At 40.7% G+C, this 18,977-nt stretch overlaps 1 protein-coding gene across 4 annotated transcripts in view; it reads right to left on the bottom strand.

Annotated features, from left to right (window-relative positions):
• Positions 1-416: 416 nt before the first annotated feature.
• lamb2l (laminin, beta 2-like) overlaps positions 417-18,977 on the bottom strand; it is a 236,893-nt gene continuing 218,332 nt past the window's right edge. For all 4 annotated transcript variants that reach the window (XM_034172150.1, XM_034172153.1, XM_034172152.1 and 1 more), the window contains 10 exons: positions 18,145-18,526; positions 17,888-18,072; positions 13,566-13,813; positions 13,089-13,304; positions 12,687-12,831; positions 12,306-12,513; positions 6,770-6,911; positions 6,026-6,202; positions 5,747-5,909; positions 417-949 (listed from right to left, as the gene is read on the bottom strand). In XM_034172150.1, coding sequence (XP_034028041.1) covers positions 813-949; positions 5,747-5,909; positions 6,026-6,202; positions 6,770-6,911; positions 12,306-12,513; positions 12,687-12,831; positions 13,089-13,304; positions 13,566-13,813; positions 17,888-18,072; positions 18,145-18,526 — 2,003 coding nt within the window. In that variant the 3' untranslated portion in view covers positions 417-812. The remainder of the gene's footprint in view (positions 950-5,746; positions 5,910-6,025; positions 6,203-6,769; positions 6,912-12,305; positions 12,514-12,686; positions 12,832-13,088; positions 13,305-13,565; positions 13,814-17,887; positions 18,073-18,144; positions 18,527-18,977) is intronic.

Genomic DNA, 18,977 nt, shown 5'->3' with positions numbered 1-18,977 from the left:
TCCACTTCGATGTGTCTCATAGGTTTAGAAAAAATTTTGATCAAACAAAGCGCCAGTCTCTCAGCAACTTCTCAGACAAAGGAATTCCGACGAGGGGCTGGACGACTCCTCCCACAAGGAGTGCTCACAGGCGAATGACGTCACCGACAGGCATGGAAAAACTCACGCATGCGCACGAGGGTGCAAGCATGTCTGACGTAAAAACATATGAATGAAATCCATATAGTTTTTGAAAAAAATAAAAAGGACCTATACTTTACGGACAGCCCTCGTATATACATAAAACAATTTAGACACCTGATCTTTTCTCATAATTACGAAATCCTGATGTTGTAATTATGAGATCTTTTCTCGTAATTACGAGATCAGCGGTCAATTTTTTTTTTTTTTATCCAGTGAATGCAATACGCTTCTGTAGGAATGTGAGCATGTAAAAGCATAAAAATATGGACAAATGACGGGAAACATACAAAAGATTTTTGGTCAAAACAGAAAATTTACAACATATTCAAATATATTTATTCTGTGTATCTTATGAAATTAATTAACATGAGCTATACAGTGAAACTTGTTTTCATAGCTTAAAGACATTAACACCATACAGTAGCATTGATATCCTTGAGTCAAAATGTGACATAGTACATGAACAAAGAAAGGTATTCTGTGGAAATGATAATCTGTAAAATTTGAAATTCCACTGAAAGATCACAGGCACCAGAGCTGTGTCTGATTTTAGTGGTGATGTAGTTTTCTGTGAGTCACAAATCTCTTCTGGACTACAGCACCAAACAGTAAACAGAACCTTGACATCCTCACACACAGGTACTGTACTTTTGCACATGATTCTGGATCTCCTCTCGCGCTACAGTGGCGTTTCTCTCCAGCTCCGCCAGCTCTTCACGCTGCTCCTGCATGCGCTGCTCATTACTCTTGAATTTTTTCTCCAGTTCTGCAACAACACAAAAAAACAGAGATCAAACAGGGAAAAGTTAAGGAAAGTCTACACCTGATAACATATTAAATTAGACGGCCCTCGATGACGTGCATAATGACACAGTGGTTGAGGAATTACTCAGATCTTTTATTTCAGTAAAAGTGCTGCAGTAATGCCCAATGTAGAAATACTCTGCTACAAGTAAAAGACTTGCATTGAAGATTGTACTTAAATAAAAGCACAACAGAATTAACATCAAACTATGCTTACAATACCAAAAGTGAAAGTATACATATTCATTCATTCATTCATTTTCTATACTCTCTTGCTTCAATCAAAGGTCACGGGGGGCTGGAGCCTATACAAGCAGACATCAGATGAGAGGCAGGGTACATTCTGGACAGGATGCCAGTTTAGAGTCACCTTGACACATGCACGAATTTGATCCCTGTACTGCTGCGCAATTCGTCGTGCCAATGTGACCCGCTTTGTCTTACTGGACGCCACACTTTGTCTCGCTTGATGCCACTTCATATAAAATAATCATTTCATAGCCAGTGACACATTTGCTCTCAGAATGCGGCTGATGAAACCATCTCTTATCACTCCCAGAATCACAGAGCAATTATCTACAGCTGCAGGTTGTCTCATGCACATCGTGTGGTGGAGAATGCATTTGGAATCATCTCAAAGGTAATGATTTATAATGTTTATGGGTGATTCTTTAACTATGGGCACTATTGGCCTTGTAAATGTAATTTCCACCACACCATTGCACCACCAATATAAAGCACCTTGGGACAACTGTTTGTTGTGATTTGGCGCTATATACATGTGCTCTGATGTCACTGTTTATCTCCATAGAAACTACCCAAACAATCTTTCATACAAACTGTTTAGGGACATTACAGTGTTGTGGTGGAAATTACGGCAATAGTGTGGCACAACTACATTTTGTTTAAAAAAATCACAACAGTTGTATGACATTGAATACCCCAATTATGTTTTGATTATTTTACTGATATTTTATTCAAAGATATTTTAAAACATTAGAAAAAATGTTTCTTTACCATTCATTTTTATCATTGAAGATCAAAAGTGTGGGTGTGGGACAAGCACAAAACGGCAATATTTGCATATAATGATGCTGAAAAAAGGTGAAAAAGTCATCATAGACTACTAGAACAAATTTCTTAACACACTTTCATTGTAAAGATAACTATAAAAGTGTGAAATTTCCCCTTTTTTCTGTTTTTCATACAATATGATCAAAGGACATAATAAGTGCCCGTAGTCTAAGAATCACCCTTATATTGTAATGGCTTGGTAAAACAGTTGCATTTTCATTCCTTCTTGTGAGTTAGATAATGTATCTGTAAAATTATGTTTATTATGGAAGCAACATCTCGTCAATCGGTCAGATGCCCTGTGCACAATGAATTGCAGTAACACGCAGTGTTTTTGAATAGTTTGAGCAATGTTCACTATTAGTTCACAAAATTAATGCGTGCCAGAAGTTTTGAACATTTAGCACCCAATAGTCACAAGAAAACAAAACAACAACAACAACAACAAAACAGGATTCAGCTAAATGGGCTTGTTTTTGTCAGCCCAAATTGTCTAAAGCATCAGTTTCCATTTGCCTTCATACAGTTGTATGCAAAAGTTTGGGCTCCCCTGATAATTTTCATGATTTTCCTTTATAAATCATTGGTTGTTTGGCTCAGCAATTTCAGTTAAATATATTATATAGCAGACAAACACAGTGATATTTGAGAAGTGAAATTAATTAAGCTTATAGGATTTACAGAAAGTGTGCAATAATTCTTTAAACAAAGTTAGGCAGGTGCATAATTTTGGGCACCCCAACAGAAAAAATACATCAATATTTAGTAGAGCCTCCTTTTGCAGAAATAACAACCTCTAAACACTTCCTATAGCTTCCAATGAGAGTCTGGATTCTGGTTGAGGTTATTTTGGACCATTCTTCTTTACAAAACATCTCAGGTTTGTTGGTTTCTGAGCATGGACAGCCCACTTAAAATCACACCAGAGAGTTTCAATAATATTCAGGTCTGGGGACTGAGATGGCCATTCCAGAATGTTGTACTTGTTCATCTGCATGAATGCCTTAGTAGATTTTAAGGAGTGTTTAGGGTCGTTGTCTTGTTGAAAGATCCAGTACAACTTGAACTTTCTCACTGATTCATGAACATTGTTCTCAAGAATCTGCTGATATTGACTGGAATCCATGTGACCCTCAACTTTAACAAGATTCCCAATACCTGCACTGGCCACACAGCCCCATAGCATGATGGAACCACCACCAAATTTTAATGTAGGTAGCAAGTGTTTTTCTTGGAATGCTGTGTTCTTTTTCAGCCATGCATCCTGCCCCTTGTTATGTCCAAATAACTCTATTTTAGTTTCATCAGTCTACAGCACCAAATTCCAAAATGAAGCTGGCTTGTCCAAATACGTTTTAGCATACCTCAAGCGACTGTTTGTGGCGTGTACGCAGAAAAGGCTTACTCTACATTACAGCATCTCCTTGTGCACTGTATAGTTGAACAATGCACAGAGACACTATCTAGAGCAAGATCATGCTGTAGGTCCTTGGAGCAGGTCTGTGGGTTGACTATGACTGTTCTCTCAATCCTTCTCTTGAGCTTATCTTAGATTTTTCTTGGCCTGCCACTTCAGGCCTTAACTAGTACTGTGCCTGGGGTCTTCCATTTCTTCACTATGTTCCTCACAGTGGAAACTGACAGCTGAAATCTCTAAGATAGCTTTTTGTATCCTTCCCCTAAACCATGATGTTGAACAATCTTTGTTTTCAGGTCATTTAAGATTTGTTTAGAGGCTCCCATGTTGCAACTCATTAGAAGAGATGGAAAGATGGGAAACATTTACAAATGGCCACCTTAAACACCCTTTATCATGATTGGATTCACCTGTGTAAGGAAGTCAAGGGTCAATGAGCTTACCAAACCAATTTTGTGTTCCAATAATTCGTGCTACATGTATTCAAATCAATAAAATGACAAGGGTGCCCAAATTTATGCACCTGCCCAATTTTGTTTAAATAATTATTGCATACTTTCTGTAAATAGTAGAAACTTCATTTCATTTCTCAATATCAGCATGTTCATCTGCTATATGATATATTTAACTGAAATTTCTGATCCAGACAACCAATGATTTATAAAGGAAAATCATGAAAATTATCAGGGGTGCCCAAACTTTTGCATACAACTGTAGTGTGCATAGAGTCACAAGTGCCTGGCACACTCCCTTAATTTGCTCAGTATCTGGGCTGATTTCTTGCTAGCCCAACCCCCTGCTCCAGGAGCTTCCATTCATTTTCATGGTGTAGTGAGTGACAAGTGTCATGGTAGGCCTTCTTGATTTGGTCAACTTTTGGGCTAACTTCAATCAGCCCAGAGGCCTGAATTTCGACAAATGACAGCAGACGTTAAGAGTGTTGTGAGCGTGTGATGACGGGGGGGACCTTAGCAAACAAAGTGGTAGTTCTTTTTGTAGAATCCTTGTGTACCACTGAGATGCCTTTGTGTCAAATGAATGATTACTTTGGGAAATTCAGATGAGGACTATCACTTGCATTGTGAGGGAACATCAGGCCATGTGGCACGTTTTTCTTGGTATGATCCAGTGTAAGGGTACGACCATGATTCATATGGCTGTGGCAGACGGATGGCTACTTTCAAGAGTTAAAGATGGGCCATTTGTCTGCTTAGTGATTGCCACCCAAGACCTAATATTGTTACCTAATATTGTTACCTCCCTGCAAATACACAAGTGATGGTTCCTGTTTGCACTCACTGTGTGGAAAAGGGGGAGGGGGGTGAGTATGTATGTGAATATATATATATATGTATATTATACATCTTTTAATAAAAAAAACTGATCACAAAAAGGATCAGAATGCAGTAAGATGTGATGGTCTGTCTCTTCTGGATGCCCTCAGCATCCGAGAAAACAGAGACCATGAACTTTCCAGCAGATGAGACAGCTTGGACTTCCTTTGATGGGAGAGAACCCACGTTTCCATTACTTCAATTGTTTGAACGCTGGTTCGAAGTGATGGACCAAGGTCTCGTGTATGGCCAGGGATTGTCGCTTGACGTTATCCAGATCTGCCTCAAAAAGCAAAAGATTCTCCCTGGACATCTGGAACCTTGAGCATTTCTGAGTGGCCATGAGAAGCTTTGGGACCTGACGTGCTAAAAGTTTTATCATTCCCTGTTCTTCCATCAGAATGAAATTAACTCTCTCCTGGGAAATGCCTACAGTACTGGCTATGTGATGCTCATTTACTCTTCTGTTAGTGAGGACCATAATCATGAATCTTCTGGATCATATTGGTCGAGGTGGCAGTTCTGGGTCTTCCTGATACTGTTCTATCTTCAATGCTTGTTCTGCCCCTCTTGAATTCAGCTGACCAGCGTTTAACTGTAGCACAAGATGGGGCATCCTCCCTGAATGTCATCACCATGTCCTCATGGATCTCCTTTCGGAATCATTCCCTTTTTCATGAGATAGTGAATCACAGCACGCCCATTAGCTTTGTCCATTTTATCAATCTGACACTCCCCTACTCACTTCACTGAAGTATTGTGTCTGCAACATTGCACCCAGTGAGCCAAACTTTCACACATTCTCAAGAGAAATGTTGGTTTCTCAGAATGCTAAAGATGCAGAACCATGCCCTACTTTTTCTGGGTCAGACTGAAAGAGTTTTCATTCACCCCTTACAATGACAGCAGTTTAAACAGCTTTTGGCTTACTCACTCTTTAGTTTGTCTATCCCCTTGTTGGCTTTCTTGAGAAGGTCTTCTGCCTCCTTCTTCATATCCATAGCCTTCTGGTTGACATTTCCCATTACTCCAGACCCACTAAGAGAGTCCACCTTCTTTTGCAGCTCGTCGTACTGCTTCTCTGTGTCATTAAGACTCTGACAAACAGGAGAACATAAGCCACAGTGGCAGTGCAACTAATGCAGGAAAACAAATGGCATTTTCCCATCATCCACATCAGTTCAACCAAACACAATAAAGGTACGTAACTCACCTGAACCAGTGAGGATGCCAGCTCTGTGGCATTGTTTGCCAGTGCTTTGGCATCCATTGCCATCTCCATATTCTGCGCTGTTTTATTCTTGAGAGCATCCAAATCCACAGAGAGATTCTTCAAACGCATTATGATGTCCATCTGCTTGTCATCCAGCTGCATCAGCCTCTCTGCCACCTACAAAAAATGTAGGTGGCATAAAAAAATGTAGGTGATATAAACTTGTCAATACAATTTCATTTACATAACACACAACCTTACTTCAACGAGTGGACTCAACATGTTTTGCAATGAAACATGAAATCCATTGAATGCAAAGTATAAACATGCTCGCACGCACGCACATACTCACAAACCAGGTAGATTTAGCAGAAAAGCAGGCGAAACATTTCCACTGCAGGTTACAGTTGAGGTCACTTGATATTTTTAGCCATCACTGCACTTTCACACCCATAGCTTGTCTGTTTGGTATTCAGACCAGGAATAAAAATGCTACAGTGTTGCACTTTTCCCTCGGTTAAGTTTATTTTCACATGGCAGTATTTGTAAATTGATTTTTAAGATTTGTAAGTGATTTGTAAGTACTTTTTAAGACGCTGAATGTGGCCAGTAAGATAGTGGGCGTGAAGTTCAGTAGTCTTACTGAAATTCTGAACAAACATATCCAAGAATGACACTGGGTTCTAAATTTGTGTTTGAACCTCCCATTCTCGGAAACACACAATGCTTTCAAACAAACAGTACCTCATCAGTTGCATTTCTTGTGCTGTTCAGGTTCTTAATGGCCTCCTTCAGTGCCGCTGTTGCCTTCTTGATAGCCTTCTGAGAAGCATCCACTGCCTGCTTGGTACTGTTGGCTCTGTCCTTCACTCTGTCTGCTTGGCTCCTACACATTGACAACAAACACTACAGTTACACCATGCTGACAGGCAACAAACTGAACCATTTACTAGCCACAGCAGGGAGTGCATGAGGGAATCAGGATAGGAAAAAAGATTCAGAGTGGTATTTTGACAGTAAAACACAAAATCACTGTGAAATGTACTTAATTTAAGCTGTAATTAACTGTAAACAAAAATATATCATGACTGAAAGCAGTGGCACAAACAGTCTGTTTTATTGCACTGTAGCTGGGACATGGTTTTGAACAGAGATGATTGTTCATGTACAGCTACCACACAGTGTTACCTGTTCATGCACCCATGAACAATTATTCAATTATCTAAGTTCTGTTTAGTTGCAGACCCAGTGAGAAAACTGCACTGCACTATGGCAAGTACATCAGACTGATGCACTCTGGAGTGGCTTTCGCAACCGCTCACCAATGGAGCCTTAGCAGGATCACTAGGTATATTCCCAGAAAAGATAACTGAACAAGACCACCTCAAAGTTTTTTTCTGGTAAGGTTCTTTGGGTGCGTCATCACAGAGCAGGTGGCATGAAGCCTTCTGCTTCTCAGAGAGAACATAGCCTCCCTACATGATGACCACTGAATCTACAAAAAGCTGCAAAACATCATCACTGAGTTGACTGGACAGAGCCATCCTTAGTCCTTCTGAAACCTCTTATTCAAGAAACCAGAATCTTTACTTGTATGTAGCAGATGTTGGACCATTCAAGATGCTGGTTCCAGCTGGATGGCTGTAACATAGAGGACGTGACTGAGCATGTTGTTTTTGCACAGATTCATACCTACAGCAAATATGACCTGGCTCCAGTTGCAGCAGCCCTCTGATGTGCCTTGACAGATGATCATCTGACAGTGTAAACACAATGGTCTGTGAAGGATCAGATACCTGCAAAGACCTATGAGCCTTGAAAAGACTCCCAGACTGTACCAACTCTGCTTGCAACACGGTGGTGGCTTCTACTTCCTAGTGAGAAAGTACTTTTTCACATTTGTTAGCCTGATGTTTGTTCTCACATCTGACGCACCAATCTAGTACTCCAATCTAACAATGTTTGACATTTAAGTATTGTTTCCCAGGCTCTGTTTAATATTATGTCTAAATCACCAAACTTGAGGGTGTCCAGTTTGTTGATGTCAAATTTGCATCTCTCCTTCATGGATTGTCCCATCAGGGTCAGGGGAGAGTTACTGCCCCAAGTGTAGATTTTCAAGTATCTCAGGGTCTTGTTCACAAGTGGGGGTAAGATAGAGCATGACGTCAGACAGATTGGTGTTGTGTCCGAGGACCTGAGAACACTGTGCGGGACATCCATGGTGACCAAAGAGCTGAGCCAGAAGACAAGGCTCTAGATTTACCAGTCGATGTATGCTCCTATCCTCACCTATGGTCATGAGCTTTGGGCAATGGCTGAAAGAACAAGGTCGCAGATACAAGCAGTGAAAATAAGGTTCCTCCATAGGGTATCGGGGCTTACACTCAGGGACAGCTTGAGAAATTGTAATATCTGGGAGGGTCTTGGAGTAGAGCTGCTTCTTCACATCAAATGGAATTAGCTAAGGTAGTGAGAATGCCCCCTGGTCATCTCTTTAGGAAGGTCTTTCAGCGCATCAAACTAGGAGGAGACCCCAGGGAATACCCAGGACATGCTGGAGGTGTTATATTTCCCATTTGTCTTGGGAACACCCCAAGATCCTCCAGGAAGGGTTAGAGGACTTGGGTGAAGATAAAGGAATCTGGGATGAGCTGCTTCTTCTGCTGCCACTGTGACCTGGACCCAGATAAGCAGTATAAATTAAATGAATCAACCAATCAAAATCCTAAAAGAGACTATCATGCTTCAGGATGTTTCACTCATGTTTCACATGGTGCAGGAATGACATAAGGCAGGGGTAGGCAACCTGTTCCAGAAAGAGCCATGAGGGTGCAGGTTTTCTTTGCAGCCACTGACTCCACCAGGTGATTTCACTGATTAATATCACTTTGAGCAGATGGAATCAGTTAATTAGTGAAATCACCTGGTGGAGTCAGTGGCTGCAAAGAAAACCTGCACCCTCATGGCTCTTTCTGGAACAGGTTGCCTACCCCTGACATAAGGCCATGGAGATTTACTCTGGAAAGATCAGCATATTTTATCCTCAGACACAGGGGCTAGCAGAGCAATTTAATAAAACACTCAAAATTATAATAAAAATATTTGTGAGTGAGGATGCCTATAATTGACAAATAAAGCTAAACCCTCTGTTGCTTGGATGGAAGGAGTTGTCAGTTTCTATCAAGGACATCCAGGTCCTGATTTTAAAAAATAATAATAGGAGAAAGGTCCAAATCAGATCAAAAATAACGAGCAATATGTGCTGGACCTGAAAGTGAATCTGCCTGCACAAGATTCAAAATCCTACTGCTACTCCTCATACTACTCCCATCTTGTAACTCAAAATTACTCATCAGGTGGCAAGGGCCGTTTGCAGACCGTTTGCAGGGCCGTAGCTAGACACACCTTACACAGCACCACATACAGACATTCCCACTGAGTGACAATAACACAAACTGTACTGACTAGCTGAGTATAAAAATACAGGTTAGGAAGCAGAACTAGACTTGATGACCTCCTGTGGTAGAAAAGTCACACGGCTCCTTGTGTCATCTCATTTCACAAGATTCCAGTGTAAAGTTTTTACTGTTATCTTTGCTTATGAAAGACACCTGGAGAAAATCTGATCTTTCAGATCTGACCTATAATTCCTGTTGTGAGGATGTTTGTCGGCGCCTGGTGTTATTCCGTCAACTGGTAGGCTGAAATGGGTCAGACTGCTTCCAAACTGTGTGTGTGAAATAATGCCATTAATTATTCTAAGTCTATACAATACAGAATGTGAAACAATAAAGTCAAAATTAAAATAATCAATAATCAATATCTTAACACAAGTTGGGTCATTTTACTGCAATCATACAGACAAAAGGAATCAGTGAGCAAAAAGTAAGTCCCTTCGTTGCTTTACACTGGATGCCCTTCCTGATGTAGCTCCATTTTACACGGAGAAATGTGGCAGGGGTAGGGCTTGAACCGGTGGGTAGGTGATAATACTGCTACAGACTTGCATTGCAGGGGGTTAGAGGGATATATCCAGGATGGGGGTAAGATATCCTAGGACAACTAGGTACATATTGTCCATCTAAAAACTTACATTTTTGCATATTTAAACAATGCAATACATCCATCTTGACATGAGTCAAACCTCAGACTGAAGAGGAACAATGCGGGTTCCGTCCTGGTCATGGAACAACCGACCAGCATTTCCGGTGGATGTTGGCCTTCGCCAGGGCTTCGTTGGCCTTCGCCTTCTCACCAATCCTGTTTGTGACATCCATGGACAGGATATTGAGATATTAGTTGGGGGGAGGAGGGTTTCCCGTTTGGTGGGCTCAGGGTCTCATCACTGTTTTTTGCAGATGATGTGATCCTGTTGGCTTCATCAGCCTGTGACCTCCAACACTCACTGGATGGGTTCGCAGCTGAGTGTGAAGCGGCTGGGATGAGGATCAGCAGCTCTAAATCTGAGGCCATGGTTCTCAGCAGAAAATTGATGGATTGCCTACTCTGTGTAGGGAACACACTCTTGCCCCAAGTGAAGGAGATCAAGTACCTCGGGGTCTTATTCACGAGCGAGGAGACAATGGAGCATGAGATTGGCTGGAGAAACGGTGCAGCAGGGGCTGTATTGTATTCGCTCTACTGTACTGTTGTGACAAAAAGGGAGCTGAGCCAAAAGGCGAAGCTCTTGATCTACTGGTCAATCTGCGTTCCTACTCTCACCTATGGTCATGAGGGTTGGGTCATGACTGAAAGAACTAGATTGCCGGTATAAGCAGGTGAAATGGGCTTCCTTAGGAGGGTGGCAGGTGTCCCCCTTAGAGGTAGGGTGAGAAGCTCAGTCATCCATGGGGAGCTCAGAGTAGAGCACCTGCTCCTTCGTGTTGAAAGGAGTCAGTTCAGGTGTCTGGTAAAGTTCCCCCCTGAGCGCCTTCCTAGGGAGGTGTTCCAGGCACGTCCATCCGGGAGGAGATCCTTGGGAAGACCCAGGACTAAGTGGAGAGATTATATCTCCACACTGGCCTGGGAACACCTCGGGATCCCCCAGTCAGAGGTGGTCAATGTGGCCCGGGAAAGGGAAGTCTGGGGTCCCCTGCTGGAGTTGTTGCCCCATGACCCGATCCCGGATAAGCAGTTGAAGATGAGTGATAAGTGAAAATAACAACAAATATCCTGAGCATTTTAAAGTATGAACAGAAAATCTGATGTTGTTTGTCTTTCAGCTGCCCGGAGTGTTCAGGGTCCCCACAGTGGGTCCAGTACAGATTTGCATCTGGATTTTGGCACAAGCCTTATGCTGGTTGGCATTCCTGACACAACTCCAGTTCCACATTGAGAATCACACACAGTCTCCCAAAGAGGTGCCCCAACCAAATGTGCATCACAATCTACTCTGCTTCACTTCTGACCTCTGACAGGATCAGGTACACGCAAAGCAGCATGACTGAAAAGAAAAAAAAAGCTAAAATATTTAATACCTGCAAAAACATTTTGTTAGTGTATACGATATTTTTGTTGTATTTTATATTCGCAAAAATGGCAAATTTTCTGCTTTCTACTATGGCTTATTTCTTTATGTAGTGACTGCAAAACAAACATACCTGCCATTTTTGAATAATAATATTTATTTATTTATTTTTTGCCAATATACTTGTTTGTGCAGTGGTGGAGAAACTGTCCAACATGCAGAACGTGGTGAAAGCTCAGGATGCTGAAGCATGGTCGTACACATGTCAAGCATGGAAACGTTCAACCCAGTAAATTCAAATATGTTTGAGTCACCTCTCCAACTGGGAGAGGTGAAAGTTTCAAATGCCTTTCATCTGTACCAACAGAATATGATACTACTTATGATACTGAACTAATCTATAATGAAGTATCACCAACATTTTTTTAAACAAATGACATATTTCTGAGTCGCCCATCTGTATAGATAGCACATACATATAATCAAAATGTTTCAACTTATTATGTTTTTATGACTGATGGCGGCATCAAGGTTTTGACCGTGAACTATTTTTATCCATGTCACAAAGATCACAGAGCATTCATATGGTAACTAAGATTTTGGTCCAGAGAGGATGTGTATCCAATATGAAAGAAATACCTGCTCGTGTTGATGAATTGTTGTCACAAGAAGTGTGACGGACACACAGAAGCATTTATGAATGGATACAAACCATTTTACTGTCCTCCTTCTGGAGGGCATGGGAGAATAACTGATGAACTTTGCTGCCCTAAAATGGTCCAATTTCTTGGGTCCCTCCCCAACACTTACTTGACAGCTTTAGCTTTGCTGAGCAGCTCCTTGGCTTTGTTAACTTGCTCTGATGTTTGGTTGACAACCCCCTCAATGTTTGTGAGGTTGGAAAGGCTGCCTTTTATCTGTTCGACCATTTTGTTCAGACTGGTCTTATTGACCGGTAGGGTGATGGACAATACCTGTCGAGCCACCTTCTCAATGCTTTCTGGATCTGCTCCTTCCTCTGCACATCAAAGCAGAAAAAGAGGAGAAAATAGATGAAAAAGAAAATAACACCCACAAATACATCCTCAACAATATTTCTGTGAGAGCAGAGGTTCAGATGCAGGTGAACTCAAGTTGGACATAAAAATCATTAAAATTTTGCACCAGTCAAAGTAATTAATAGCAACATACCAGTGAGGAAGTCTCTGATCTTCTTAATAAATTCTTTGAGCTTCTTGCTAGACTTTTCAAAGTGCTCCTTCTTTTTCTGAGCTTTTGCTAGAGTGGTCATAGCCTGGTTCTTCACATCCTGCGTCAGAGAGAATATATCCTGCAGCTGGACAAAGAAAACCACTATTTGAGTTTAAACGATAAACCTTGCAGGTGAGATAATCTGTGAAGGTAGAAAACAGGATATATCACCCTTTATGGATAAACAACTGATCAAATACAGAAAATAGAAAATATGAAAATATACAGAAAATATGCCCAAACATAATTTAAGCATTTCACCCTATATGTCAACAATCTCAAATCCATTCCGAAATCCATCATATTAAAATTAAATAATAGTGTTTGAATATTTTAAAGCACCTTTCTTGCTACAGCTTGCAGCTCCTCATTGGCAGAGGTCAGATTGTTGGCAACATTCTTGGCATGTTTCAGTGCTGCTACTGAGGTGCCCACGGTCCCATTACAGCCTTCACCACCACAAACAGGATTACCTTTGTCATCAAGGCAACCGGCACCACCACATTGACTGCCTGGACAACTGCCATTGACGCTGGTATTGTAATGGCTACCGCACACCTAGGTGACGTAACATAACAGTTCACATAATGAACAAGAAAAGAACAAGAAGGAACAGTCGTGAGCTGAGCATCTGCAGTGGAAATTTGTACCATGACTTTGTCGGCTTATTGTTGACTTGATCACTTTGGTTGATAAATTTTTTTCTTCATCTAAAAAAAAAAAAGCTTCCCAAAGTGGGATGGCATTTTTTGCTTTCATGTGCAAGGTGTTCCCTGTGTGCAAAGTATAACGGGTAGACATACTGCCAACACTGCCTACCTTGTGACTGAGATGCTGGATCTTCTTATCCATGTCATCAGCTTTATCTTGCAGCTCCTCCAGCGATTTGTTCTGAGCAGCTAGATCATGGAGGAACTTGTTGTTTTGGGCATTCAGAAGGCCTTTGGTGACTGCACGGGTTTCTTTGGACTGTTCAACAGGACTAGAAGAACCAAACACTGAAGCGTTGCATTTCATCTCAGCCTCCACTGACTCCTGGTAGAACTTCTTCACATTGTCATACTGATCTGTGAGAGAAACAGTCAGTACAATGTGTACTGTGCAGCAGATACTGCAAGACAAATTCAGGCTGGCAGGGGAGTATCTCTTATAATTTGTAAATGAACAAAGTAGACAACATGGGAATATGAACATTCTCTTCAGCAGCTTGTCGATATTGACAGCAAATTCACTAGAGCCCCATTAACGTGTCTCAGCTATCCTATGTCATCCACACACGAAATCTCCATTGTGTAGTAGTAACAATAATAACTGCCAATAAAACACAATATTTCTTTCCTCAAACAACTGTATATTAACCATTTAAAACTAAGTAATTACAAATTTATCTGTGTCATTATTAACAAGACCTTATAACTGCAGACAGCAGCTAACAGAGTTGATAGCAGGATTTAATTAAACTGCCATCACACGGGGTGTTCTGACCAGATGTGGCAAACGTAATTTTTTTATAATGTGTTTTTGGCATATACCTGGTAACGTGCGACTTTTTAAGAACATAAAACATTAATAATAGCTTTTTTGTCATTCACTCTACTTTGTGATAACAGATGAAATAAGTACGGGTTCAAGCATAGATTTGTAGACGACTGGAGATTACAAAGGACTCAAGCTGTGACGATACATTCAGCTCACAAGACAAGACAGTACAAGACAAGACGGTACAAGACAAGATGGTACACAATATTGGGTTGTTGGCAGCTGCTAATAAAGTAACTGTATAAATCTGCTAATAAAGTAACTGTATAATTTCAATTTCAATTTATTAATTTGTATAGCGCCATCTCACGACAGAGTCGCCCCAAGGCACTTCACATAACACACAATTCATAACAACAGAGCAAATTAAAATCAACAAGGACACAATAAAAAGGTAAAACACAATAGAATAAAAAGATATTACAAGGCAAACATAAAAACAGAATAAACTGATGATAAGACAGTCTAAAAAAGTGGGTCTTCAGTCTTGATTTAAATGTCTCCACCGTGTCGGACTGCCTTATAGCTGCAGGTAGATCGTTCCAGAGAGTAGGGCCACGGCAGGAGAAGGCTCTATACCCCACATACTTCTTATTCACCCTTGGAACACACAGACGCTCTGCACCCTGCGAACGCAAGGGCCGCACCGGTACACAGGGCTTGACCAAGTCCACCAGGTAGGAAGGAGCCAGTCCGTGAACAATTTTACAGACCAGAAAAAGAACTTTAAAATCAGATCTGGCAGAAACCGGAAGCTAGTGAATGAGTGTAATGTGGTCAAACTTTCCACTTTGTGTGAAAGGTCTGGCAGCAGCATTCTGCACTAACTGTAGACCACTAATGCTGGACTGCGGCAGACCAGAAAATAAAGCATTACAATAATCCAATCTGGAAGAGATAAATGCATGTAAAATCTCAGCATTAGCCATAGACAGGATGGGACGAATCCTCGCTATGTTTCGCAGATGGAAGAAGGCAGTCCTCGTAATATCTCTAATGTGGAGGTCAAAGGACAACATAGGATCAAAAAGTACCCCAAGATTCCTCACCTTGTCCATATGTTGTATAACAAACAAACCCAAACTAAGCACCAGCTGGTCAAATTGATGCCGATGTCTGGATGGACCAAGAACCATCAGAATTTAAGAGCAGGAAGTTACTGGACAACCAACGTCTCACAGATACAAGGCAATCTTCTAAGGATTATATATGGGTAAGATTACCAGCAGTTATTGGCATGTATAATTGCATATCATCAGCATAGTAATGAAAGGCAATCCCATAATGCCGCAGAATATGCCCAAGGGGCGCTATATAAAGTGAGAAAAGCAAGGGGCCTAACACAGACCCCTGTGGAACCCAAATTTCATTTCACCAAGGTCAGAGGTAGTGTTATTATACACAACACAATGAGAACGACTGGACAAGTATGACGTCAACCAAGCAAGGACACTTCCAGTAATCCCAAAGTAATTTTCCAGCCTATCAAGTAAAACAGGATGATCCACAGTATCAAACACAGCACTAAGATCTAAAAGCACCAAAACCATCGTGGTGTCCAAATCCACTGCCTGCAGAAAATCATTCACCACTCTAATAAGCACTATCTCTGTGGAGTGATGTTTTCTAAAAGCAGACTGCAGTGGCTCAAAAAGATCATTCTCAGTAAGGTGGTCCACAAGCTGCCGTGAAACCACTTTTTCCAGAATTTTAGAGCAGAATGACAGATTTGATATCAGCCTATAATTATTCAATACACCAGGATCAAGACTAGATTTCTTAAGCAATGGTTTAATCACTGCAGATTTAAAACACCTAGGAACAGAAGCAGAGGTTAATACAAGATTAACAATTTCCAGCACAGTCGGCCCAAGAACAGGCCATAAGTCCTTAAACAACTTTGTTGGTATCGGATCAAATAAGCAGGTTGTGCTGTTTGTAGATGTCACGATACATTAACTTATAATGTAACTGTCTAAAGTTACTAATAAAGTAACTTTTCAAAGTAACTGTGGCAACACTGTTTGTAAATACATAAAAAATACATCGATGACAGAGGAAAGCAAAAACTCATTTCCACTGTGGTTCATTTAAAAATCAAATGACAAATTAGAAGTAATAATAAAATATAATAATACTGATAATAATAATAATAATGATGATGATGATGATAATAATAATAGTGTGTATATGATAACAAGAACCTAAACTATTTATAAATACATTAAGAAAGCAAATTAACATAAAAAAATTATGGGAAATACAGGAAGTAAAAGGGTTGAGTTCTTCTTTAAAAAATGTTGAGGTCTAAGGTTTTAAAACATTCTGGACTCACACGCCATTCCAACTCATTATAGAATATTTGCATAATTTATTACCACCCCTGAAAAATGTCAGCTACCTATTTTATAAACACTACCCATTCTAGAGCCTGTGGAGGAGCAACAGGGTAGTTTTTTTTTTTTTAATTTTGCTGACAGTTCAAGCCCCAGCCTCTGGCTGCCTGGGAAATCTTGTAGTTGCTTAAGTGGCGTCTCTCTCTCTCTCTCTCTCTCTCTCCTCTCGACACATGCACACTCTTCTTATAACTATTTACAACTGACTGGTGTGGATTAGAGAAGATCCAGAATTTAGTCAAACTTGTGCACCTGTTTCTTTTTTAAAAGTCATTAATGATGTATGCTGTGAATCCAACCTGGTCTCACGGCAAGTCGTGATTCAGCAGCACGAAATATACATGAATCTAAAGTGTCTCATTTTCATCACAGCAGCACGAATTCTTTCTAATTCATTCCGTGATGGCTGCACGAAATTAAAAGTGAAGCGGAGGGCTGGGGTGGTTATGGTTAGGGTGGGGGAAAGAGTAAGATTAGGTTATGGTTAAGGTTAGGGTCGGTGGTAGGAGTAAGGATAGGAATAGTGAGTTAAAAAAAACCCCGTCATGAAAATTTGACTCATTTAGTCACGAGAGCATGAAAAAAAACAAAAAAACAACAACAAAAAAAACGTGAGACTGGGCTGTGTAAATCATTCCACTCCGGCATGAACAGTTCAAAGACATCATTAAAAGGCCAAAATTACCATGACTTTCATGTCCATGATGAGCGCATGTAAATGTCCGACCACAACTCTATCTATCTATCTATCTATCTATCTATCTATCTATCTATCTATCTATCTATCTATCTATCTATCTATCCATCTATCTATCCATCTATCCATCTATCTATCTATCTATCTATCTATCTATCTATCTATCTATCTATCTATCTATCTATCTATCTATCTATCTATCTATCTATCTATCTATCTATCTATCTATCTATCTATCGTGCTTAAATGGAACTTATAAACATTCAATTGTCATTGCTCTAGATTTGGGACCTGTTACTGGTTCCTTAGTCTGTGGTTTTACCAAACAATTAATTAATAATGATGCCATCAGTGGTTGGTTGACTTACTCCACCCAAATTTCATGACATAATTGTCCACTTAAACAAAAAAGCTTAAATTATGCAACCCTCATTGCTGTCTATGACATTATTGCTGTAAATTTGATATATGTCACAAGTCATCCGTCAGATGACACATTTGCAATGTACCTGTAAATCCTGAGTTGATGTAGTTCTGCAGCTCATTCTGTTTACGAGCCACAGTCGTGTTGATGTCCCTCAGCTCCCGTTCCAGGTCACTCAGTGTGCGGCTCAATGCACCTTCTTTTTCTGCTGTTGCGTTTAGCTCCCGTGCAATCCCCATTAGACGCCCGTCAGTCAAGGCAATCTCAGCCCTAGAATTCACACAGAGCAGGGTGAGGACATGGTGGCTGTCTGTCTGAGGTCAGTGTTGATGATTTCATTACCTGATGTCATCGATGCTCTGTCCAATCAGCTGGTAGATTCTATCACTGTCCTCGCCACTAATCAGATACAGAATCTGCTTCAGCTTCTTTTCCAGTTCTTTTATGCGCATGTCCCCAACCCCAGGTGTGACCCCATGTGCTCCACTTTCAAGGATCTTCTGCATGGTGTACTGGATATATTCCAGGTCCCTTTTAATCTGACACACCACATCGTCCCACAGCTCGAAACATGGGTGACAGTGCACACACTTCGGGAAGATGCCTGTGAAGCCTCGAGCGCATTCATCACAGTGTTTCCCTGCTGCTCCTTCCACACATTCGCACACACCTGTTACGCTGTCACACTGAGCCATCTGTGAGCCAAAAGGGTGGCAGTTACACTCTGAATGGAAGGAGTAGAGAAGAGAAACAGAAAATGTAAGTGTGAAGCTCCAGGGTTAACATAAAATGCAGACAGAGTGCTAAAAAATTAATATTTCACAGCCTCAAAATGCCATGTTGATGAGTTTTGCTATTGCAAAAACCAAAGTGTGGTCATAACATCAGGATGCAAAGCTCTATCGTATTTGAAATGGGAAAGACAACTTCTCTTAATGTTTCTACAACATTCATCCTGTAATTGCTGAACATATCCAGCATTACTTTGAAAATGTGACCGATTTATGGAAACAAAGGCAACTAAAATTTTAATGGACTCAAGCTGGTCTCCCACTGCCGACTGTACTTTCTACCCACAAAAAACAATTGGATATGAAATGTGAATGAAAACATGCATTACCTGTGGTATTGGCAGTGTTGTAAAACATTGTGACCAATCGGGAAGATTTTGAACA

Source organism: Thalassophryne amazonica, chromosome 6 (genome assembly GCF_902500255.1).
Source record: "Thalassophryne amazonica chromosome 6, fThaAma1.1, whole genome shotgun sequence".
Classification (NCBI taxonomy): Eukaryota; Metazoa; Chordata; class Actinopteri; order Batrachoidiformes; family Batrachoididae; genus Thalassophryne; species Thalassophryne amazonica.
The sequence above is the reverse complement of the archived record's forward strand: the minus strand, read 5'-3'. Positions and strand labels throughout refer to the sequence as shown.